This window comes from Penicillium hordei, assembly GCF_028827395.1.
Source record: "Penicillium hordei strain IBT 12815 chromosome Unknown utg000005l_segment0_segment0, whole genome shotgun sequence".
Classification (NCBI taxonomy): Eukaryota; Fungi; Ascomycota; class Eurotiomycetes; order Eurotiales; family Aspergillaceae; genus Penicillium; species Penicillium hordei.
Window position 1 is genome coordinate 4,818,994 of NW_026623146.1, and position 23,314 is coordinate 4,842,307.

Below are 23,314 nucleotides of genomic sequence, written 5' to 3' on the forward strand. Positions count from 1 at the left end.
GAATTAACCTGTATGTCTTATAGCATACTGGCATACTGCCTTGAGCATTTCCCTCGTCGATATATATATGTCGCTCCATAGGAACAAAGAACAACGGCCACATGCTACCAAATGGAGGCTAGACAAACAGCGTGCAAAGAAAGAACATCTGTACAACAGCAATGTATCCAAATAGAGGATCAAACTGGGTCGTTCTATAGCCTCGGGTAGGAAGGATGAGCCTTGAATTAATTTAGGTGCCCTGGGGGAGCTTGATGGTATTGGTGGGTCTATCGCTCTACCTTCAGAATAGATCGAGCCACACCTGCGCTCGAAATTGACGGCCTTTTGTGAGTTACACACCATCTAATTGTCGAGGAATATGATGTCTCACACATTATAAACTGAGGAAACACTCTACTACCCTATGCACGGGCGGCTAAATATGCCACAGGCATAACTCTTTCATTGAATACTACTTCAGATACTAACAAGAATAGTTGGCCGCTTATGCAGCCAACTGATGTCTTTTTGGTGGTCTTTTCGATGGTTTTTTCAGATTTTCTTTTCAGACATCTTTTGTGAGTGTATATAAAGGCAGTAAAAATTTATACTCTGTATATAAGACTTTCTGTTACAACCTGCCCCTGGACTGGCGAGTTACAAACTAGGCCAAAAAGACCACTATCTGAGCGTTACGCTCAGATAGACCAGGCTCCGATATATATACAGCGGGACGCCACCAACGGCCTTGGCCCAGCATACGTGGCTGGGAGGTTTCTTTGTCGCCCTGCTAGCCCTGACAACCCAAATTCACTCGTGTTTATGCGAATGTATAAGCAGATACCTATTGCCGGCACCGAGGTTGAGAAGGCTCCAATCCGGGCCGCGCAGGCGGTCAAGTCGCATGAGCCTACAGAGTTAACCACTTTTAAATTCCTCGAACAGAAGGGCTGCGATGTTATCCCTCGCCTGCTTGGATATCAATCCGACCAACAAGACGGAGACGATACCATCCCCGGGGGGACTATCACGTATGTGATATGGGCGAAGGTACCAGGCGAGTCCCTCGATTGGGAACGGTTCTGGAGCTCTTCGTTCTCTCAGAGAGAGGAGATTTGACTCAAGTTGTACGAGGTCTACGAGTATGTTCTCCGCACACCTTGATTATAATAATGGACTTAGAGCTAACAAACGAGAATCAGGACGGTTAAAGCCTGCGGGTACCTCCTAGGTACTGGTATGCGCAAGATCATATACGACTGGCCCACCAAAACGATGTATGTCCTATACTCCCATTGAATCTTGAACGAGCTAATACCTCTCAGGCACCTATCGGGATTATCCAGCCCGACTCGTACTACCGACGGCACTCAGTGGTCGGATAGTATCTACGTTAACTATGGACTTGTTCGGCCACCTACGGGTATGGACCAGTTCTTTCCTATCCGCAGCGTGGATTTGCAGTATGCTGACAAGGGTTGGATATGCTAGGAGGATGGATTGTGCTGCAGGAAGCAGTAGAGAGAAGAGTTACTATGCTGTCTGGTTCTTTGTTGATTTCCCTTGGTCATTTCTTTTAACAAGGATACCTACTACTAATGAAAGGAAGCTATGGTTTCTATGTTCTCGAAAACAACGCCCTTCTAGACTTCATATACAGGCAAATATTGGACACCCTCCAGGAGGATTCCAATTTCCGATGTATTCCGATGTGAAATCGAATCCCATTCCCGGGGCCATGGACATCCTCTCTTGGTGGCTGAAGCGAGATCTTACTAATCGCGGCGACGTCAACCTGAAGTCACCCATATTTAACCAGACTAGTGAACAGTACGTATACTTCACGTCTAATTCAAACTGTCAGTCAAAATGTCTCCTTCTGTCTTCCTTCTTGGTCCCGGTTTCATCGGCGGAGAGATCCTAGACCTCCTTCTCATATCAAAGTATAAAGTAACAACCCTTGTCCGTCGCAAATCAGCTGTTGCAGATTACGCCAATTTAGGCGTAGGAACAGTGGTTGGTAATCTCGACGATGCATCGGTGATCAAGGAGCAGGTCGCAGTTAGCGACATCGTTATCCACACCGCAACTGCGGACCACTTGCCATCTGTCCAAGCAATCATCGATGGCATTAGACAACGAGCGGCACAAGGGCTAAGAACAATCTACATCCACAACAGCGGAGCAACCTTGCTGTCCGATACCGCCCAAGGGGAGTACAAAAGCGATACCATATATGACGATGAACTGCCCGGAGAGATCGATGGTCTGCCCGATTCTGCATCTCATCGCCAAATCGACTTGGTCATCGTCAGAGCAGGTCAAGAACTAGCCTCCCACGCCAAAATGGCCATCATGATTCCGCCCCTTATCTACGGCGTGACCACTAGGGAGAACCGCCTGTCAATTCAGTTGCCAACGCTCATCCGGTACTCTATCAAACATGGCTATGCGGGTCAGATCGGGAAGGGTCTCGCGGTGTGGAATCAGATTCACGTTAGAGACCTTGCCAGGGGATACATGGTTCTCCTTCACTGGATGGAGCGTGCGCCTGTCACTGAGATTGCGCTGAATCCATACTTCTTTTGTGAAAACGGCCAAGAGTTGTCCTGGGGCGAATGCGCTGCTGAGATTGGCCTTATACTGAAGAAGGAAGGGCGCATTGATCAATCTACGCCGAAACCAATCCCAAAGAAAGACTGGGGTGATTTGTTCGGGGATTATTCTGGCATGGTGGTCGGATCAAATGCACGAAATAGGGCGAATCGACTTCGGAAATTAGGCTGGGCACCATTGGAAAAAGGCATGTTTGCCTCCCTGGCTGAAGACGAGATTCCAATCATCGCGAAAGAAACCGGAGAGTTCAAAGGTTATGCGAGGGTCGTTGCATCGTAACTGGAAGCACTGAACTGCTGGGCTTCTGCCTCCGATTTTCTCTCTGCATGAATATGCTTGTTTTGTCAGCCCATCATGCGGATAGATAGAGATTTTGCCATGAACCTGTATCACTTACACACGTTCGGATTGAATAGGAAAGATCATGCACTGAGTGCCCGTCATCTTAGCATAAATACTACAGACGATTCTTTTGCGTACTTTCAACCACCGCAAGGCTTCCAAAAAGGAAAGTATAACCGTTTTGTGATACACTGATTGGAAGAGAGGAAAGCACCAGTTTTGAACAGTTCATTGTCCCCGAAACTGATTTCACACAGTACACCCCAGAACTTAGATGCTTAAATTCATATTATATGCGTTGAGGCGTATCGAACCGCAAAGATCAGAACTTCACACCAAAAAGGAGAGCTGAGAGTCGTACTTGCCGATTCCGGGCCGGTACTGGGCAGCTTCCTAATCGGGCGGCACCTACCCTTCCCCGATCGTCGACGTGTCGACTTTTGTTCTTCCTTCATCTATAAACCAAAAGAATACACATTTTCAGTTCTTTCAGATCTATGTGCCATGACGATTCTACATTATCTCGAATTCATCATCGGCCGACTGCTATACCCAATCCGTGGCCATGATTCGGGCCAGGTCATTCACTGTCCGGCCTTCAAAGACATTCCCGAGCCCAACATGACCCTCGAATCACTCGAGGCCGGCCCATCTGGCTCTAAGCTACCTCTCCACTGTACCTGCAAGGCCGTCGATGGTAAGGGCTGTCTTCCTGAGCTACTCTGGACTGCTCCAAACTGCCACGAGGAAGTCAAGGAGTATGTACTCCTCTGTGAAGACCTCGATCCACCGATCCCATTCCTCGTCATCCACCACGGCCTCCTCTGGGCAATTCCAGCCTCGACAACTAAGGCCGAAGCGGCCAATGTCTACCCTGATGAACACGCCGAGGTTTCCCGCCTGACTGTTGCTGGTTGGCGCTTTGTGCCCAACATACTCGGACTGCCGTATGTAGGTGCTGGTGCACCCCTCGGCCACGGAAAGCATCGCTACGTCTTCACCATTATTGCCCTCAATGAGTCGCTCAAGTTCAAGGCTCCCGAGAAGGCGACCAAGAAGGATATCAAGCGCGGTATTACGGGCAAGGTTATCGGGTGGGCGCAGTGGACTGGAACCTTTGAAAAACCCTGGCCCAACTAGGTTATCATCAACTCAATTTACCTTACACGAGCATAACCAGCGTGGGACGGACATGGGTGTGGGTTTGGCAAATGGCCCAAGGTGCTTGAGCAGCGGGAGTGTACTTCGTTCCCTTACATCTACCAGGATCCTTGATGTAAGTATCATTATGGAACTGAAGTGCTAATAACAACGTATCTCTTGACATCCTCCTATTCAATTCTATTTTGTATTTTATAACTGATTCGTGCAATCATCACTAGTAGTAGCGCAAGACCCCAGGCTAGTTCAAAATACCGTGGATGATATCCCACGTCGGAGCGGAGTTGCATATTCTGTTCCCATCTGGCATGGAACAGGCTTTTTGACCAATGACCGTCTACATACGTGGCTTCCTGTCAATTATGAGGTCTACCATGACATGTCAATGGTGCTAGACATGGTCATATGGGGATTCAAGGCCCCTCTCTCATTCTCTAATGGTCTACGAATTCTATGATTCGACGATTGGCAAGACCCCTAGAACTGCCCTAGCTCTTTTTTTTTCGGTCTTTGTTCGATGTGGCGAACTTCACTGCTAGCACCTCGGCGAAATTTGCTTCGTTCAGCCGATATCAACGTGGAGTAAAAAGAGCCGGCCTGCTAAGATACTCGAGATATTCTCCTCCGAGATTGTAATCAAAGCAATGTTTCCATCTTTCGGTCCAGAAATCCACCGAAAGCTTGTCCCTTCCCGTAAAGTCCTTCTCTTCGGCATATTCCCCGGGATGAAAAATCCTCGTCCATTGTCATAAGATTCCACGATTCGGCAACCAGAAAAGTTCAATGCAAGTCATGACCTAGCTATAGGCAAGGACCAAGATGAAATCTGCCGCCGCTGGAGACTAGTCTTTCCGCATGTTATTTACACGCATAATACCTGTTGGTGTTGTCTCTAAGGATGTTGCGCTCGAAAAGCGCCCTAAAACGGTCAGTCGAGAAAATCCTGATTGGCTTAAAGTTTTCTGTCCAAGCCAGCTGACACGACGACCTTGGCCAGTGCAACGCAACTCATCCCGGGGAGTTGGCGTTGTTTATTCTGGCTTGGATTACTGGTCAACTATGGTAATCTAATAATTTGCCGGGGAGTTTGATGTCTATGGTATCTACTCAGCTCGGTGATTTATTGATGTTTCTAGCTTTCTTACAAGAACGAGCCGTACAGCTTCGATGAAACCCTCTAAATCATCATCCTCGTCCCCAGCTCATTACTACTGATTATTGAACAATTTAGCAAGCTCCACGAGCTCTCGGGTTCCATTCCGCGTCTACTATATACACACATTCAACCAGCGATCACTCGAAGATTCGAATAATCGACTGCAGCCGACCATCTGTCTCGTCCGCCATCACTAGGTGCCATTTTGACGGGGAGGCACATTGGAGGTCTTGGTGGATGAAACGGACGATTATTGACAAGTGAGATAAGCAACGGCGCATCTGGCTGATGTCTTCCTCTCCCCACACGGAATGAACCCCCCCTTGCACCAAGGTAGTGGCCAGTTCGGCCCTCACCTTCAACGCCCGTGCCGCTTTCTCAACCGCCATGACTAATAAAGTGAGAATGTTAGCCCTGGTATTTGAGGCACAGCATACTGGACATTGAAGGATGACCACTCCCCGTTGCTGCACCCCTTTCAGGTGGAGCAATAAACTGTTTGACCCTTTTGCCTCGTCGGATCGAACGACTTCACTGAACGCTTGGGCATAGCAGTTGCAATGAAGGGAAGAAGCATCTTCCAGCAGTGTCTCGAAATCAATCTCTCCGGGATCAAGAGATTGACTGGAATCAGTTTCCAATGGTTCATCCCAGATATCATTGGAGGGCAATTCCATGATTCTGGCCGGATCCTGGACTGTTCCGGAGACCTGGATTGCGTTCGGTGCGAGGCTAAAGGGGTAGATTGCACCACCCTGAAAGAGTGACGCGGACTGGGTGCCCGGCGCAGCGGTATGGAGGAATCCTCCAATGGGGGGTTCATCGACCATCAACCCGATATGGGGAGCACGACACTGTGTGGCATAGTCAATACGCGCTTCAGGAAAACGGGGACAACCAAAACTTCCAAATCTGTCAGTTCCTCCAAACGAGCTGGCCAGGATAGTATCGGTGAATCCTGGATCGACGTGGGTGTTGGCCTCGTTTGCGCTGACGAAATCCTGGTCCTGGATCCCTTCTCGATTTCTGTTGTTTTCTGGACATCCCAATGGTCATTTACCGGCACTTATATACCCCCCATGGGCTAGGTCTGTGCTCACCTGGAACCTCGGAGAACAACGCTGTGAAACTCGGCCACTGAAAGTCTTCCTCCGGTGGTGTGACTTCAGTACCGGCCTTCGAGTCGCCCTCGTGCGACTCCTCCCTCGAATCAGGACCCGAGCCCGATGCTGTTGTTGGACTCGGGACCCGACTCGGGACTCTGCGCGCCCTCTGCGCCCTCCCTGCTGGGGTTGGCCTCGGTGCCCTCCCCGCACTCCGCCGAGTCGGACGGTCAACTACCTCCACCTCCCCCCTGCGCGTCTTCGCTACTGCCCCCGCTGCTGCCGGCCGGGTCGTCTTTCTTTTGGCCGGCCGGCCTAGCGGTTGCGAGATCGAATAGACACACTCATATCCGTGACCCTGGCATCGGTCACATGGGTAGGTGTGGCTACATCGTATCTTCGCTTGTTGGCAGGCGTTACAGGTTGTGCGCATCTTTTGGTTGGGAAGTAGTTGACCGTTAGACTGGGTAGACCTCTTGATAGAGGTCTCAGCCATGCAGAATCGTGGAAAAGAAGTGGAAATGTTTGTGCTGAATTCCACGATCAACGAGTCTGCTCTTGCCTGGTATTGGGTTGATTTGAGGTATTTATATTTCACCTTATGATCACTTCCCCCGCCTTCTAGTTGATAATCTCTACTGTCCAACAACAATAACACAGGACCACGTTTTATTGCCGTGCTGCATTCATCACGAAAGGCGACACTGTTTACCCACACCATTACGAGCTTCCATGACAGCACTTACCGAAAGCACGAAAAGTTACATGGATTGTGAACCTTACTACTGACAAATAGTTTTGTCCTACCCTCCTTGGGACCTGCGTGTGAGTACCTCACTTGTAGCCTATGGAGGTCCTAGGTGTTCAAGGATCACCAACTTTATCTCACCATCCATCAATGAACGATTTACGTGGTTCAGTATACTTCACACCTTTTCTTTGAAGCTAATTGATTTCAGTAACGCCATTGTATGGTATTCACATTTCGTGGAGCTCGTATACTATACTTCATTACGCCTAACTCTCGGATCCGTTGTTGCACATGAAAACAGCTATATCTTCCCTCGAGCAACATCCTATTCTAGGTGGTGACGCGGTCAACAATATCAGATGAAAATGCAAACACAGTCATTAAACAACCGAACATGAAGCCGGGCTCTGAAGCCGGACTTCAATGTCAGCCTATTGACCGAGATTCTCTCCCATCACAGGGGCATACATCCATCATTAAATTCAGAATTTCGTTCTATAGTGTTGTTAGCCGGAGTATGTTTTCGCCAGGTAAGACAGTTACCCGATGGCGCTTATCTAGCGACAACAATTGGTGTGCTATCACCCCTTAAAAAAATACATTATCCCTAATATGATCATTTTATTAGATCAAATCCTGACCTATCAACCATTTTTCGACATACGATCCAAATTACGTTACAATCCCGGTCCCAAGGTCAGGACCGTTCGATGTCATCTCTTTTCCTTATGATCACCCTGTTAGCAAGTCTTGTACGATGCTACTAGCACATATACGGCGGCAGTGTAATTGCTCGGAATGGCCGTGATGATTTGGCTTTTGGGCTGAAGTCTTCTGACATGATAGTAAGAAAGGAACATCGGATGAATGGATGAACGTCCGAGTTGTTGAGAGAATACTTAGGGTTGCGGTTCTTGTTGTACTTGCTACGTCTTCAATCCCAAAGTAATTCGGCAATCTCAATGCTTGAGGTATCTCCATACCCAAAAGATCTTCGTTTTAGTATCTACTACTACTGGCTTTACTCCTTAAACTCCACATGGTATAGCACCGGGATTCATGATATTACCATAAAGGCAATCTAAAGGCCAAGTGCCAGAAAGGCTATGCCAAGGTCATGACGGTTACACCCACTCCAGATTTACGTTTCATCACAAGATTCTCATTGAAACAGTTCACTAATTATTTGAAAGGCCTTAAGGAATATCCTGGAACTAGTTATGTACCACTTATATTTGCCTTATAAACATTCCAGCCCCCCCCCCCGCGGCCCTTCTCTCCTTCCAGATCAGCTTTGGGTAGTTGCAGTAGTTCCTTGCCCGGTCGCTACTGGAGCTAAACACAAGGTCCCAATTCAATCGATCTTATGGCAGCGCAGATTATTCATGCGAGGTGGATTCCATACCGCAGGGAAAATTGTGCCAAAATTGTGCCAAACCACACTCCATCTTCTTCATAGCCAGGATTGAATCACATCAATAACATGTTCAATATGAAATACCCCAATGACACCGCAAATATCATAGGGAAATGGTATTGAGAATCACATTCTCGAATGCACTGACATTACAAACATCACTCAATACATGTAAATAGCCTTTCGCATCTTTGGAGATTTCAGACCCACGCCAGGGGCAGGTTAAATCTATCATTCCAAATCACGGAGGGTTCCAGAAAAAGTGTACTACATAGACATTATATTTCCTAGTCTCCGTAGACCTTACTACCCAAAAATATAAACCAACCACAGCATCCAATCCCCCCACGGTGTCCCTAACTCATTACACAAAACTATCCGTCCTCGTGGGACAATCCACGGAACGGAACGAGGTTGTCGTCGGACTCTGAGGCATGGTAGTTGTCTCGCCTTCGGCAGGTCCATGACTACCAATGAAATAGTTCATGCCAATTGGAGGGTCCAACCCTGCTGCCTGCACAAACTCCCTGATATCGAATCCGGCGCGGGCGCTAACAGTCTCTGGGAACACATGTGAGAAGCAGTCGGGAAATTGATAGGCTGGAGGCTGTCCAAAAAGGAGATACACGTAACGGTGGTGAGTATTTGGTGGTGCACGAGGGGCTATGTACGAGGCTGCTGGGCGATGCTTGTCCCCATGGTCCTGGCCAGGAACGAGTGAGGAAGGTGGTGATGGCTTTGTGCAATCTATCATGAGATTGGGTTGGTACCAGTGTAGAATGACTGATTGAATACGAGTTCCTGGTAGGATAGCGTCGAGGTCGATGAAGAAGATCATGTATTTTTTGTTGCATTGGAGGTTCATGCTACTAATCTCTGGAATCACGCTGGTCTCTGGGCTGATGTTAAACTGTTTGATTTGATTCCTTCGCCTTTCACGTACGTCGAATGTCTAATTCCATGCCAGGAGTCATCCATTGGCCACCAGGATACCGTATTTGCAGTTGCTGACCAGGGGTCCAAGGGAACATTTGGACTATCGGAGTTATAACACCAAAGAGGAGAGTAAGTAGTGATCTCATATCGTGTTATCATGGGATCAACTGAGGAGAGGAGGATTCGACTATTGCATTTCAATTCAAACTTCGAGAGCTAGATCAATGCCTTTGCGATTCAATTTATAGACCTGCGTACCTACTCCGCTTGCCCCGCTCGGTGCTATTGTCTCTCGTGTACAGTCCGCAGTTGTGCATCAGTTTCGGCTTGTTTCTTGCGCCATTCCCAGCCCCGAAGGTAAACAATGCTTAGAATCGGGGTAACTAAAACAATCCCCCCCGATACAAAGCAATATGTCCATTGTACACCAACCCGCTTGATCATAGGGTTGACCAATGCTGCAGCGCCAGCGCCCAAGAAACAGCGGACGAGGTTGTTAGCGGCTATAGCAGTAGCGGGCGTCTCGTAGTACAAGTCAACGATCAGGATATTCATCACATTATATGCCGCTGTGATACAGAAGCAGATTATAAAAACCACAATAAGCGTAATCAAGAGTGGGGGCTGTAATGGTATCAGTACTCCATAGACGACTATTGAGACAGCTGCAAGTACCTAAAAAGGAAAATGAAAGTCAGCTCATAGAACAGGCCAGGTACAAGGTTGTCTCAGTGAAACGTACTGCCATGGGCAGGCCAATCTGCAACCTCGCTTGTTCGATGGGAAAGCCAATGATGTCCTGCTTTTGGTTGTTGTGTACCGTCTGACCGGCGTTGCGTCGAGTCCGTCGGTAATTCCAGTCAACTAATACTCCGTTGGCAGTTGCACTGAGCAATGACCCCAGTCCTGCAGGAATGAAGCAGAATCCAATATCCAAGTCATCCAGATTATAGATTTGGTGGAAGAGTGCGGGGATTCCAGCTGTGACGGCGTAGTAGCTGCTGAATACAACTCCGTTTGCCAAAAGGACTAGTCCCACGGGTCGGTGGGAAAGCAGGCGCAAGGTTGACCAGGGGTTGGGAATATTCACGCGCCTCCTCGGTACAGTGGATGCAGGCGGGTTCACTGCGGCTCTGACCTGGAAGTAACTCCAAATGGCTCGATTCGAACCAACTGCGGGAATAGAGCCATTTCCCACAATCCCACGGCATGTTTCGGGGAAGAAGAGCAATAGAGGCACGAGAAAACCACCGGCTACAATAGCGAGAAACCAGAATATTGCTTCCCAGCCCAGATACTTACTCATAATACCCCCAAGGATAGGCCCAATGGATGGAGCAAGAATGTTTCCCAGAGATGTAAAGCCCATGTACATACCTCGCTCGGCAGATGTGATAACGTCCGCTGTCACGGCGAATGCAAGGGCCACAGTGCCACTACTGCCACAGCTCTGAACTGCACGAAGAGCTAGGAGTGCTGGAAAACTGTGTTGTAGAGCCAAAGCAATGTTCCCAACTATATATATCACGAAGCAAAGGATGTACGAGGGTCGACGACCTGCTTGGTCTGCCAATGACCCTGTTAACATGGGAGCGAGGCCCTGGCATATCTTCAAAGCCAGGTATGTCAGTACATTCGAACGGAATTGTAAAAGTTGATTTATGATATACCATGTATGTCGTGATCGTCAGATTAATTTTGGATGGACTGACTCGCAAGTCCTTTGCAATGGAATTCAATGCCGGGTAATAGATATTAGCAGACAGAGGCGAAAAGCTCGAAGCCAGTGCCGCTGTCAGAATAATGAGGCGTTTCTGTGTGGATGTGAAGACGGAATATGGCTCGATGGTAGGAGGATGTAGCAAAGGCATTTCTTCATTTACCTCGTCATGCTGCCGCTGCACTTGATCGATATCTTGGTTATTCATGTTGGGTTAGATAGAATACGAAACAAAACTTCGAGACAATCCGTTGTGCCCTTGATGGCGATTAAATACCCGGGTCTTTTTGGTCTTTAAATCAACCGGGAACCCAATCTTACTGAATGTCGGCGGAGGGCCAATCACTCTTCAAATATAGATGTCTTCAACGCGCTTTTATAGAGGATGAGGTACATCGCGATGGATTTCTTACTACTGTAGATCTTCACTGGTTTTCCAAGGAAAAAGGGAGCTAACAACAGAGGAATAAACATTCCTTCGCTATAATTCCAACCTCTAGATCTTTGACTGTGGGTCCAAACTCGGTTCCACGGGACCTGTATACAAATGAATTGGTCGAAACAGCTTACCCCGATTCACTATAAACAGTCAGTCAGTTTACCAAGCTTCCTTGGACCATTCCCTTACCCATGTACTCTCTCCAATGCGCCATGATGCCCATAATGCGATGAGCAAGCATAGCCGCGGGAATCATATTAGGCTCAAAGCCACTAAATCAGTGTATTGGGACCTACGGTCACAGTAAACATATAACGGTGGCACTTACATTCCTGTAAACACGAAATTACCATAAAAGTCCCCATTGGGATACAAGCCGCGTGCATTGAAGTACTCGTCCTTGGCAGCAACCCCTTCGATTGTTTCAGCGACTTTCAATAGCGGTTGGTGAACATCTGCCAAATCCTTCAGGATACTTTGGATGGGACGCACACGGGGGTCCATTCCCTTATACGTGCGATGGCCATAGCCGAATAATTTTCGCTTCCCAGATTTGATTTCTTCAATAAAGGCTGGGACATTCTTTAGGTCTCCTATATGGTGGAGAGCGCTTTGGGCGGACTCTGTTGCGCCGAAGTGTAAGGGTCCGTGGGCGGCAGCCACGGCAGATATCAGACAAGACACCGGATCAGTCAGGGATGAGGCGGTCACTAGGGTTGAGAATACTGTTAACGCCATGCCGTGCTCGGCGTTGAGGTTGCCAAATCGACGAAAGCAGGATATGCGTGTAGGATCTGGGCGGCTTGTGTCTGGGTCTACGAGACCGGCCATCGTGAATAGATTCTCGTAGTAGGTCTGATGGAGAGACGGAGACTGCCAGGGAATCCCTAGTCGGTGAGATCGCACTGCTCCGAAGACAACCGCGTAAGCGGCGACAGTTTGTAGAATGATTTGGTCCGCCCGTTTGATGTCTGTTTGGTAAACCGTCGCATTTGTTGTTGCTGGGATCACATCGGGCATACAGGCCAGATAGGCTGAAAGGCCAGCTACAATCAGCGGCAGTGGGCTGGTATCTTTTCTGTATATTTCAATGCTAGTTAGAAAAGCAAGATGGCAGGCCAGGCACATGACAAAAAGATGCGTCATACGGGAGATTAAAGATGGTCTGGCGCACAATATCAGGGACTTCTTGCGCATATTGTGCCAGCTGCTGTCGTAGCTCTTCGCGTTGACTTGCTGTAGGATATGTCCCCCATAGCAGCAGATGAAACATTTCTTCAAACTCGCATCCCCAGAGTTGCTCCAGGGTATACCCTCGATATAGGAGTAGACTGTGCTCATGATCACTAGATAATAATTAGCCAGACTGCATAAGAGCCGTCATGCGATTCTCACGAGAAACTGATAGCTGATACTGTCACGGCCGTGTTCTGCAATCCAGGGTCATAGACTCGCAATCCATGGGCAACTTGATCCGCGCGATTGCTGTTGAGCGAAGGCGCCCGGATACGTTGAAGGTCGGTCGCCCGTACTGCATTTCCATTAATGGGGATTTCATAGTTAGCATCAGTGCGCGAGTCGCGAATGAATAGAGTGCCAGTCGACATTTTGGAGCAAGATACTACTATAAAAATGAGCGTTGCAATTTCTTCTTCACTGCAAGCAGGTCTTTTTCGCTGGGTGCAAATATTTATTCTTATTCACTGTCACCATGAAAATAACATTCCCAAATACACCGAGTAAATTGTCTCACCTCAACTCGCTGACAAAGATACCTCGTACTTGTTATTGTCTTCCAAATGTCCTCTGTGATTAGTCTACAATATGGATCTACTGCGGACATCCTGATTGGTGATCCATGCAAGTCATATTAGACTATATCGGTTGTATTCGTCATTATCACTCATTATAGGCTCCAAACAAAAGATCTCCTCCCTTTTTAAAAAATCTCGCGGAGTCCAGGATTTACTCTGGCATGTTCTTGAAAGGGTGGGCAAGGGATTCCTGGCAGAAAGGAAGCTTGCTGACGGTCCAGATCTCGGTGTCCTACATTGAACGAGGTGTCAGTTACATTCCCGTGAAGGTTAAATCCAGCCCTAACTTCTGACACTTACGGGCTTCAGGGTCTTCTTAATCTCAGCATCCAAGGTGCCAGCCTTGATCGCAATGATCTCGGGGGCGGCATCGGGGTCGTGGGCGATCGGGGAGCCACACTCAGAGCAGAAGACGCGGTGGACGGCGAGGCCGGAGGAGCCCTTGCCAGCCCAGCTCTTGGTAGGACCCTTGATGGTCAGCTTGTCCTTGGGGACGACAGCGACGAGAGCTATAATAATTTATCAAAGTCAATAATTGTATTTTTCCCTCGGGTATTACCGCAACTAACAGTACGTCGAGCCACTCTGGCGCTGGCAGTCATCACAGTGATCGTAAGCAGTAATTAGAGGTGCGTCGACGTCCACGGTGTACGTGACGGCTTTGCAAAGGCAGTGTCCGGAGAGAGGCATGGTGAATATAAGTTGATGTAATTGATGTAATTGATTCTTTCAAGGTCCTTGAGAGTGAGTACCTTTGGAGGGGGGGAAGAGAGGGTATTTAAGAGATAATTGCCCCAACACTAGAAACAGTTGAGTTGGTCATTGTCCACGGATGCGTCAAAGTCCCGACTACTTGCTTCTCCTCTTCGCCAATGCCGGTGAAACAGGTACCCAGTACCTCGGGTACGTCATAGCTACGGGTTTTTGAGCTTTTTGACGCCTCTCCACCAATTTCGACCAACTTCTTTTTTAATTCGAATTCCAGTTTTAACCCAGTTTGGGCAATTGGAATTCCAAGAATTCCAAATACGGAGTTAGTTGTTAGAGAATTTCAAATCAGCTACTCCGTAGTGCCGATTATTCGTCCACTCTCCCAAAATCTGCAAGGCAATTCCAAATTATTGTGCGAGCTCCATGCATTAGAGCCACTTACCCCTCTAAACCTTCGAGACCCAGTCATGTCGACTGGTTGAGCGGACTCCGTGCAAATCACCTTGGAGATCCGCTTCTGCGCCTTATCTGTCAACGCATTCTCCGACCCTCTCCGACCCTCTCCGATTGGACTACCTGGTAATTCCAGATGTGAACGTCCACGCATAAGATGGGTCTGGAAGCCACGAGGTGTCTTACTATTCAAGCTGTCAGACCAAAAATCCCTTGGGACCACAATGCGATCGGCCAAATCATCCACAACTTTGTGGGGGGAGGGGATGATCAGGCCACATATCCGCTAGCAATTCGCACGGCCTATAGTGGGTCGCCTCAACTTTCAATTCACTTATGACTCCATTATCGTGAGAGTTTTGGACCTACAACAAAGTGGGTTGACGCAGAGAGTAGGGTGAGGCTTCAAAGTCTATTCTGCCATGTGCGTTGTGAGCAGTCGCTACCCGCACAGCGGTGCAGGACATCAGTAACAAGCTGGGATCAGCCCGGTGACTCGGTATATATTTGTCACGTTATGCAGGCTGTCCACGAAGCTGAAATCCCGAGGATTCAAAACAGATTTCGTTGGATGTTTTGACTGCAGACTCTACGTGTCAATTCAATGCACGGCGGAACAGCGGGTCAGGGCATTTTTGGTCTTCCAAACACCCCTCAAAAGTAGATAGCTCTAAGGATATTCATTAGCTCAATTCAAATTGAGCTTTGGGCCCTGCCTATGATCTCGTCGTACAACATATATCTTATTGCATTAGTGCAAGGTTGGTATGTTCAAAGTGGGCGAGGCCAGCATATGTTCCCTGTTGGTACAATATATATGTTGTGTTCGGTCCGTCTATTTTATACAACTATCAATAGCTGCCATAACTGCCTCGTCGGGCATTGTCGATTTTGTCCGCTGCACTCTAAACATGCGAATGTCAGCTACCGTCGTGACAAAGCTCACTCTACCCACTTACCTGCATCTGAGCTGCCATTCCTCCCCGAGGGTTCTGACCGCCATAAACAGTGGCTTCGGCATGTTGTGCGTCTCGGGCATCATCCTTGGTGATATATGCGGGCACATCAGCTGCAGCTGTAAGTCCCAACGCATCGTTACTGTCAGCGATCGACCGAACCTGCGCTGATATGTAACCGATTCCGGGTGGTTGGTTAAATGCACGTCCCTATGGGAACCTCACGTTAGTGATTTGGCACCATGCTGAACTTTGTACGGGCATTCCCTGACCTCTGTGGCTTGGATTTCCTCTGCATCTTCCAACGAGATCGTGCTCGAGGGTTTCCGCGATACCTCTGCGACCTTATTTTCGAAATTCATCTGCCGCATGGAAAGACTCTGGGCAGTTGCTATATTTGATCAGTGATCCGTCGCTTGCAGATAAGAACATAAATCATACTCACCAGCCGGTCCACCCCGAGAAGGTCCGCGTCCAGTCAGCGCGCTCTCGGCCTGCGAGATGGCCGAAACATCATCCTGTGTGATGCGTTGCCCCCGCTCAGCAGCGAGCTGGATCTCGGCGACGGTAGGAATATCAAAACTCATAACTTGGCGCTGATTCATGACATGCTTTGTTGGAATTTCGCTAGGTCACATCTTGTCGTTCTACTATATACTTCAGCTTCAGGGTCGGTGATGTCACGGTGAGGGCATATCAAATCGACCGAACTTTGCCTTCCCTCGTCAGTGGTGGGGGCGTTGGGTATATCCAGACTTGAATAGAATATTCGACGCTTCGATCAAACAAAAATTGTGGGGGTTGCGCGATACCCTGAATTTGCCATGTTATCTGGAGGGAGACCCCTTCCCCCTACCACATCATTCCAAATCATCATCATCATCCGGTGAAACGATATCTGGAGTAAATTTACTGACCATAGACAATTTGTACAACGGAGTGAGATTATCTGGAGATCTCCAAGACAGAGTACGTTGCTCAAGTCTCGTTGACTGGTCATGTTTTAGCGGTTGACCTATTCGCGGCAGCTTCCCAGCTTCGTTCCATGGGTCTCTTGCTGCAGATTGCCCCTGTCAGTGCCACCACAACCAAACCCCAAAAAGGAAAAAGGAAACAGCTGTCGAATGAAAGTCCTCAGAACGAACCACCTTCCATCTCGCGTCGTCATCGACCGGTCCGGCCGAACGACGGCAACCGGATATCCGACGAGGTCTGGTGAGTTCTACGTTGCATGACATGGTATGATATTGCACTGGACCTCTGTCACGAGTAAGAACGCCCTCGGGTCTATTGAGTTTAATGTTATGGGTGGTGCAAGATGCATGGCTACGAGCCCAGGTCACGGCGATGTACCCTCGCCGAGGGTTCACCCCCTTTTTTTAGGGTCTTTTAGATTTCTACTTAGCAAAGGTTCTACCCAGAGGCCCTCTGAAACCATACAGTCACTAATACAAGACCATCTGCTGTATGAGACGGTAGTGTATTGTCAATCCAAACGTCTTGTAATTTCCTCGGTTTCAATTCATGGTACACGTTATTTTGTCTCACCCTGAGAGTTCATTTTGACGAAATGGCGCTTTCGAATGTATGCCACTACTCGAGTGTGATAAATCCAGGTCCGAAAAGGTTTCATAAGCCAACGTCGCGACCTCGGGACAATTTCGCTGAAGATGGCAATGCTACCGAGAAGATCTCTAGAAATGTATTTATACTGAACTAATACTTATCAATTATTTGGGAATTTGTAGATATATAAACCCTGCTTTTTCAACAATGTGTGCGGACATCGATGACTGGCTACAATATGCACTTTTGTATGGTATGCTTGACAGTAAGTGTCCCATTATTCTCCGGGTAAAATACCCTGTCGCGACTATGTACTCGACTTAGTATTCGACAACCTCCTTATGGTTGGCGTAACACATCGACCAATTCGTTGTTCCTATAAACACGAAAACATTCTCAATATCGTAGCTATTCATGATCAGCACTGCTCCACAACTGGTGGAAGTCCTTGGACGTTGCCTTACTCCTTGAATTATGGTTCATGAGGGCTCCTTAATGAGGTTCAATTGCGGGATGCACTTGCGCAGGAAGCTCTGATATGGGATTCACTCCATCTAGTTCAATTGGCTTACGCGGACCATCAGCAAGCTCGCTGGGGGGTCCGAACTTTGCGCCTCTCGTATTGGTAGTCATGTTGGGCGGAGAGGGAATATCCTCGTTCCCTGATACAGTCTCCTGCCTCCTTGCGCGGGAGCGGCGCATAAGCCAGGAAGCTAGACTTGCAATTATGGCACAGGCTGCAACGGGACCAACCACTGCACCGGCGATCCATGCTTTGCTTCCAGAGCTTTCAGAATCCTGTGCAGCGTCACCAGAAGATGTGGGGGTGGCAGTTGATGGCGTGACAGATGTCCTCGGTGTGGCAGTAGCAAGTTCTATTCGTCGGATGTTGATCCTTTAGCTTCCAGTCCATGTGCCGCGGAATAATCTGTTGCTTACCGGTCGTTCGGAATATGGTTGATGCAGTCCACGGATGTTCTTTCTGATAGCAGAAATAATCTACTACTGGGGTGTTGGTAGTAGCAGACTCATAGATAGTCATAGCAACGCAAGTTGAGTCGGTAGCACTATTTTCTCAGACAATTCTCATTAGAAACTCACGCGGTGGTTTGATCGTAAATGCAGTCCTGACCAAGAGAATGGTTTAGTCACAGTACCAAGACCACCGACACCGATGAAGTAAACAGAGTTATCATGGCAAGCTGTCGGAAGGGTACAACCGGCGTCGGTACTTGATGTGCAACATCGTCCGTATCTGTTCCAACTGAAATAGGTTTGTCCGTCATAGCAAGGAACCTCAGACCCTATGATTATGATGAATGAAAATTATGTTAGACCCAGTCATTCTTAGAGACTCACAAGACACTGAATCCCAATAATATCCTTGGACACTAGGTGGAATCGTTGTCTCCGCCAGTACGCGGCTTGCCTCGAGGACGACCATTGCTAGAAATGAAGCACAGAGCATCTTGATAATCATTGTGTAGATGGACTTCGGCAAATGGAATCAAAAATGGATCATCCTACAAATAGAGACATGGAACGCCGGGGATTTGGAAACATTTGCCTCGGGGAGAATAAAAATAGCCCTAACCTATCAAACCGAGGGAACCGGGAGGCCCCGTCTTTTTTAGGGGTCTTAATATCTAAGTGAGGTAACATCGGAAATACAGGGATATTAAACACAATGGCCTCATGGTCCACAACTTCAACCGCCCGATAAATCCCATGTATACAACTTTATTAAACATAATAGTATAGGTATCCATGCTTCTTTGTTGTAGTATGCACAGATGAGAAGACTCAAGTCGAAAACTAGGCTCCCAACTAGACCAGAGACACAATACAAGCAGTTCAGCAGCATTAATTTCCGAAGGCTGAACGATCAAAATGGGGGCGAGAACGCTCTTGGCCCGACTTGTGACAAGGACTGCTGCAGGGTATATACGAAGTACGATGCTACATAATATACATAATACCACGGGTTAGGGCTGAGCAAGTCGATATTTTCCAGTTGTGCATGTCCTTAAGAGCATGGGGGTACCCAATGGTAGTCCCAAATAAAGCTCAGATTCAACATCCACGGGTATTGAGGGTCCACGAGACGTGTCATATGTGGTCTGTGCACGTGACATTTGGTCGAAAATGCGGGGAAAGGAGTCGCAATGAACCAATCATATGTGGCTCTTCCAGCCACTTTATCTCTGCGTTTAATCCGCCGATACTCGATAGTTACAGCACCAGAGCTGAAAAATGATGCCAAATTACAAATACAGCAACGCGTGATGACCATAAAATAGGCATTAAAAGAGACTTTAATTTATTAAGGTAAAGGTGAAGAAACCCAGCCTTTTTGCTGCGCCACCGCTAGGTCTTGTATCTAGAGTTAAGGAGAGCTATTATTTATATTGATTACCCAGATCCCGTTTTCATGTTGCATTTGCACCTTGTCAAGTTACACTAAATGGGATTTCAAAGTCGAAGGTTTGAGCTCTTTAGTAGTGATGTATGTTGCTGGTGTAATGCGCTTTGTCGGGTTGTTTAATCTGTTTTTTACCATAATGAGTTGTAAGCCTCTTGTGAGAGATCGAGCATTTTAGCTTGGGAATGCATGGCAGCGTTATTGGGGACGATTTCTGTATTACTGTAGACGAGTCAGCCGGTCTCCGGGAGCGTCGCTTCTACATCGGTTTGTTTGCTGCCTGCTGCCTGCTGATCTGGTTATCATAATCATCATCACCATCATCATCAGGATCCAGATCTGTACCCCGCTGATAGGGTGTACGGCTCAGAAGATTAGGAGTTGCATGTCGCTCGCAGGGAGACAGACCTCTTACAGTTGTTGCACTGCGCTACTTTCGGTCACTGTGAATAAATATATATTGTCGTGACGAAATTATGTTAGCTTAGCCCATCAAGCTTTTTTAGCGCCGTCCATGGCTTCATATATGTTTTTCCATTCAAGTAGGCCATAGCCGGACTTAGTGCCGTTACCAGCACCAACAAGGTTCTCCGAGGTGCAGAGGCATAGACTATATGTACTCTTCTGGAAGTGCGTAATCCCGGAGAAGGGCAAGGAGCAAGGAGCGAATTCTGTCTCTACGAAACAGTCTGGTACGAGTTCCATGTGCTCAGCTTTCGCCGGAAAATTATTATCAGCTAAAACTCTCTGCCAAAGACAGAATATGAGTTGAACGAGCATAAAAAATAGCATAGGCTAAGGAAAGGCGCATGGTGCGTGTGCTTCGGTGTGCCAAGGGGAGAACGGAAAATAGTATAACGGCGCAGGCAGGGTATAATGCTACTGATGACAGACATGGAAGTCGTTGTAAATTAAAGCACATAGAGGTAGGGATATAGTGCTGTTAACATGTAAACCTCATGGTCTGGGGGATGATGACGCTTCACAATCAGTACACGATAACTCAGGTACCATGACATCAAGGGGTCTCTTAATGGTTATTGGCCCTCGAAGCCGTCCAAGCAAAGGTTGTGGATACTTGTGGCCGCCAGCCATCTGTAAACCTACTTAAGGAGGCATGTTTCATATATGGTCACGTGGTACAGCATCACCGTGACTTGATACCTGAGGCAAAGGTGCGATATGGAAAGCGGTATAATCTCACTATAGGTGAGCATCACATGATCCCTGATCCCCAACCCTTCTCTTTGGACCAATCACAAACCCGCCACCATCCCGTTACCGGGATTGAGCCCTACCACTCTGCGTTTCCCCTGTTCTATGATTAAAAGAAAAAATCAAGTGAAGACGATAAACAGGGGGTTTGATCACATATTCCGCTTTATTCGTTTCCTACGAGTTACGATACCAGATCGTGTTCGTCCAAAGCTCGGAAATGGAGGTGTATGAGTATCCACTGTTTTCTATCTACAGAAGCATGCTAAGCTAACCATGAACAGATTACCAAAGAAAGGAAAGAAGGCGTGTACTATGTGCCGCCAGCAAAAGGTATTTACTAATGAGTTTCCTTTACAAAAAACTGTATTGACTCTAGCAGGCTAGATGTGATGTCTGGCGGGATGAGAGTGTACCTTGTTCCCGATGCCGCAAGCGCAACCTCGAGTGCACCATAGATGATAGCTTCACAAGAGAGCACAAGCGTCGGTAAGAGCCCGAAACCGAGTAAGATGGACGGAATCCACTTCTTACGTATATTTCTCCAAAGCCGATACATCGCACTAGAGAACGAGAATGAGCAGTGGCGCCGACAACTGCAGACTTCCCAACAGTTCAACCCCGATTCCGTGCCGACTGCGTTATCCACAGCGGCAACGGAACTGGTAGTGCCGGCCGTGCTGAAGTCGGATGCTCAGTTGGACGATTCGCAGGGTTTGTCGCTGGCCTATCCCCAATATCATCTTGCACCAGCCGTCCCCACACCCGGTTTGTTGATGGGAGGAAATGATCCCACAAAGCCCCGTTCACTGAACAGCGTTACCGTCACAGGCCCAGAGATTGACGACCTGTATCAATTGTATATGGCCCTAAAAGCTTCTTATCAGCATGGTTCTAACATCGTCCAGGTTCTTCCGCCACTATGCCTCGTTCCTTCCGATCCTCGATGTGCTGACCAAGCCCAATGTGTACTACGCGCAGTCTCCATTCCTGTTCTGGGCCGTCATCGGTGTCTCCAGTCGGTCATACTCCCGAAACCCGACTTTGCAGACGGCACTGGCTAAGGAGGTCACGGAAATGGCACTTTTGTCGGTCTTGTCGACTTGCGCGCCGTGGTACACCATACAGGGACTGTTGCTCCTGCTGACGTGGCCGTTTCCAAAGGAGAATCGCCCAGATGTGACATTCCCTCTAAGTGGAATGCTTTTGCATGTAGCGATGCAATATGGTTTCCATATCCCAATGTCGAGCCATGAATTTTCCCGAGTGAAGATCCCGGTGTCATCGGACCTAGATATGGTCCGACGTTCTGAGCTCTGGGCCCATTGTGTCGTAGTCTATCAACGGTGGGTTTCTGTCTTTTGAAGTGTAGTCAAGCGGGATTACCATGCTGATTCATCGTAGGTCTTGTGTGATCAAAGGGCAGTCCCCCCGAAATCCGGTCAGCTTAGCACACGATACCATCCAACGCCAGGTGCTCTTTGATAAGATTGCTCCACACCTAGTTCAGAAACTCAGATGCCAGGAAGTCGTTGGGAAATGCAGCGAGGCAGTTCTGGAGAATGGAGTTCGTGCCATGTCTCTGGATCAGGAGCTGGCTTTAGACATTTTGCTGCGGAAGTTTGAAGGAGAGGTAGACGATATTGCATCGCAGGGAGTAATCGGTTTGTTTCCAAAATGGATCCCCTTGGCAATAGTCCATCCACTAATTTTTGTTTCTTTGTTACAGACGACGAGAGGTATCACCTTATCCTTTGCCGAATGGCAATTCAAAGCTTCCATTTCTATAAAAATCAAACACTTGTCTCCAGTGGATGCCTTCCACGTCTTATTGTGACCGCCTGCAACTTGATAGACTATGTTCAAGCGTTGGCGGATCGTATGGGATCTCTCTTCATGGCACCTGTTCAAATAAGCTTCGGTCTACTCCTAGCTTCGGTATCGCTGTTGCGGATTCTGAAAAGCAATTATGACACCAGCGCACTCGATACAAACCGTGCCCAGGCCTCTTTCTTCGCTACCATCAATTTGGCCAAGCGAATGTCCACCGACAGAAGTGATACAGCTGCTAGAATGATCACGGTCTTGAATCAACTCTGGAATAGCAGCAAGGCATTCCGCAAAGCCGATGGCTCGGAACACACGGTGCTTCGAATTCGCAGTCGCTTGATCCTCAGTCAAATATTGGATGCTGTCTGGTGGTGGCGTGATGAATATGATCCTAACGCGCGCACCAGAATTCAAGGGACCGAGTACGTTGACGGGCCATCGTCCCAACCCAGTATGCTTTCGAGCATCGAGGCAGGGCGCGCTATCATAGGAACAGATCCCACTCGGGAGCCCACGGGTGGGATTCTTCAGAATGCGGCTTCTCTGCAAGGAGAGTTCCAGATCAACGAGGATTACTTCACCAACTTTGAGTGGCTGAGTGATGAAATTCTTTCATTTCCCCCGGATTTGTCGTTAGCAAACAATCTACCGTGAGCGCACAGGTTGACTCATGCTGAAAAATCGACTTTACTGCTGCATTTCTGTCCTCCGGTCGAAGTGAGAC

General features: G+C 48.1%; 10 protein-coding genes across 10 annotated transcripts; 4 read left to right on the top strand and 6 right to left on the bottom strand.

Annotated features, from left to right (window-relative positions):
- Window positions 1-810: 810 nt before the first annotated feature.
- N7537_010617 (uncharacterized protein) lies at window positions 811-1,473 on the top strand (the record flags this gene model as incomplete). Its single annotated transcript, XM_056901671.1, has 3 exons — window positions 811-1,013; window positions 1,185-1,259; window positions 1,308-1,473. The coding sequence occupies 3 exons, from the start codon at window positions 811-813 to the stop codon at window positions 1,471-1,473; spliced, it is 444 nt and encodes a 147-aa protein (XP_056750339.1).
- A 378-nt stretch (window positions 1,474-1,851) lies between these two features.
- On the top strand, window positions 1,852-2,877 carry N7537_010618 (Phosphatidylethanolamine-binding protein PEBP; the record flags this gene model as incomplete). Its single annotated transcript, XM_056901672.1, has 1 exon — window positions 1,852-2,877. The coding sequence occupies one exon, from the start codon at window positions 1,852-1,854 to the stop codon at window positions 2,875-2,877; it is 1,026 nt and encodes a 341-aa protein (XP_056750340.1).
- Window positions 2,878-3,444: 567 nt separating this feature from the next.
- N7537_010619 (YbhB/YbcL family Raf kinase inhibitor-like protein) lies at window positions 3,445-4,080 on the top strand (the record flags this gene model as incomplete). The annotated part of the gene is made up of 1 exon (XM_056901673.1): window positions 3,445-4,080. The coding sequence occupies one exon, from the start codon at window positions 3,445-3,447 to the stop codon at window positions 4,078-4,080; it is 636 nt and encodes a 211-aa protein (XP_056750341.1).
- Window positions 4,081-5,394: 1,314 nt separating this feature from the next.
- On the bottom strand, window positions 5,395-6,856 carry N7537_010620 (Zn(II)2Cys6 transcription factor domain-containing protein; the record flags this gene model as incomplete). The annotated part of the gene is made up of 2 exons (XM_056901674.1): window positions 5,395-6,293; window positions 6,358-6,856. 2 exons carry the CDS (start codon window positions 6,854-6,856, stop codon window positions 5,395-5,397), a joined length of 1,398 nt encoding a protein of 465 aa, XP_056750342.1.
- A 2,036-nt stretch (window positions 6,857-8,892) lies between these two features.
- Window positions 8,893-9,559, bottom strand: N7537_010621 (YbhB/YbcL family Raf kinase inhibitor-like protein; the record flags this gene model as incomplete). The annotated part of the gene is made up of 2 exons (XM_056901675.1): window positions 8,893-9,422; window positions 9,472-9,559. The coding sequence occupies 2 exons, from the start codon at window positions 9,557-9,559 to the stop codon at window positions 8,893-8,895; spliced, it is 618 nt and encodes a 205-aa protein (XP_056750343.1).
- Window positions 9,560-9,746: 187 nt separating this feature from the next.
- N7537_010622 (putative citrate synthase) lies at window positions 9,747-13,230 on the bottom strand (the record flags this gene model as incomplete). The annotated part of the gene is made up of 10 exons (XM_056901676.1): window positions 9,747-10,088; window positions 10,207-10,718; window positions 10,767-10,940; window positions 11,009-11,042; window positions 11,135-11,379; window positions 11,755-11,763; window positions 11,813-11,895; window positions 11,952-12,701; window positions 12,772-12,969; window positions 13,019-13,230. 10 exons carry the CDS (start codon window positions 13,228-13,230, stop codon window positions 9,747-9,749), a joined length of 2,559 nt encoding a protein of 852 aa, XP_056750344.1.
- Window positions 13,231-13,588: 358 nt separating this feature from the next.
- N7537_010623 (GFA family protein) lies at window positions 13,589-14,127 on the bottom strand (the record flags this gene model as incomplete). The annotated part of the gene is made up of 3 exons (XM_056901677.1): window positions 13,589-13,669; window positions 13,738-13,946; window positions 14,007-14,127. 3 exons carry the CDS (start codon window positions 14,125-14,127, stop codon window positions 13,589-13,591), a joined length of 411 nt encoding a protein of 136 aa, XP_056750345.1.
- Window positions 14,128-15,452: 1,325 nt separating this feature from the next.
- On the bottom strand, window positions 15,453-16,162 carry N7537_010624 (uncharacterized protein; the record flags this gene model as incomplete). The annotated part of the gene is made up of 4 exons (XM_056901678.1): window positions 15,453-15,506; window positions 15,561-15,767; window positions 15,830-15,948; window positions 16,003-16,162. The coding sequence occupies 4 exons, from the start codon at window positions 16,160-16,162 to the stop codon at window positions 15,453-15,455; spliced, it is 540 nt and encodes a 179-aa protein (XP_056750346.1).
- Window positions 16,163-17,615: 1,453 nt separating this feature from the next.
- On the bottom strand, window positions 17,616-18,603 carry N7537_010625 (uncharacterized protein; the record flags this gene model as incomplete). Its single annotated transcript, XM_056901679.1, has 4 exons — window positions 17,616-17,998; window positions 18,063-18,190; window positions 18,256-18,427; window positions 18,483-18,603. 4 exons carry the CDS (start codon window positions 18,601-18,603, stop codon window positions 17,616-17,618), a joined length of 804 nt encoding a protein of 267 aa, XP_056750347.1.
- A 2,377-nt stretch (window positions 18,604-20,980) lies between these two features.
- On the top strand, window positions 20,981-23,244 carry N7537_010626 (putative C6 transcription factor (Leu3); the record flags this gene model as incomplete). The annotated part of the gene is made up of 7 exons (XM_056901680.1): window positions 20,981-20,988; window positions 21,045-21,093; window positions 21,143-21,249; window positions 21,311-21,619; window positions 21,669-22,106; window positions 22,165-22,424; window positions 22,490-23,244. 7 exons carry the CDS (start codon window positions 20,981-20,983, stop codon window positions 23,242-23,244), a joined length of 1,926 nt encoding a protein of 641 aa, XP_056750348.1.
- Window positions 23,245-23,314: the final 70 nt, after the last annotated feature.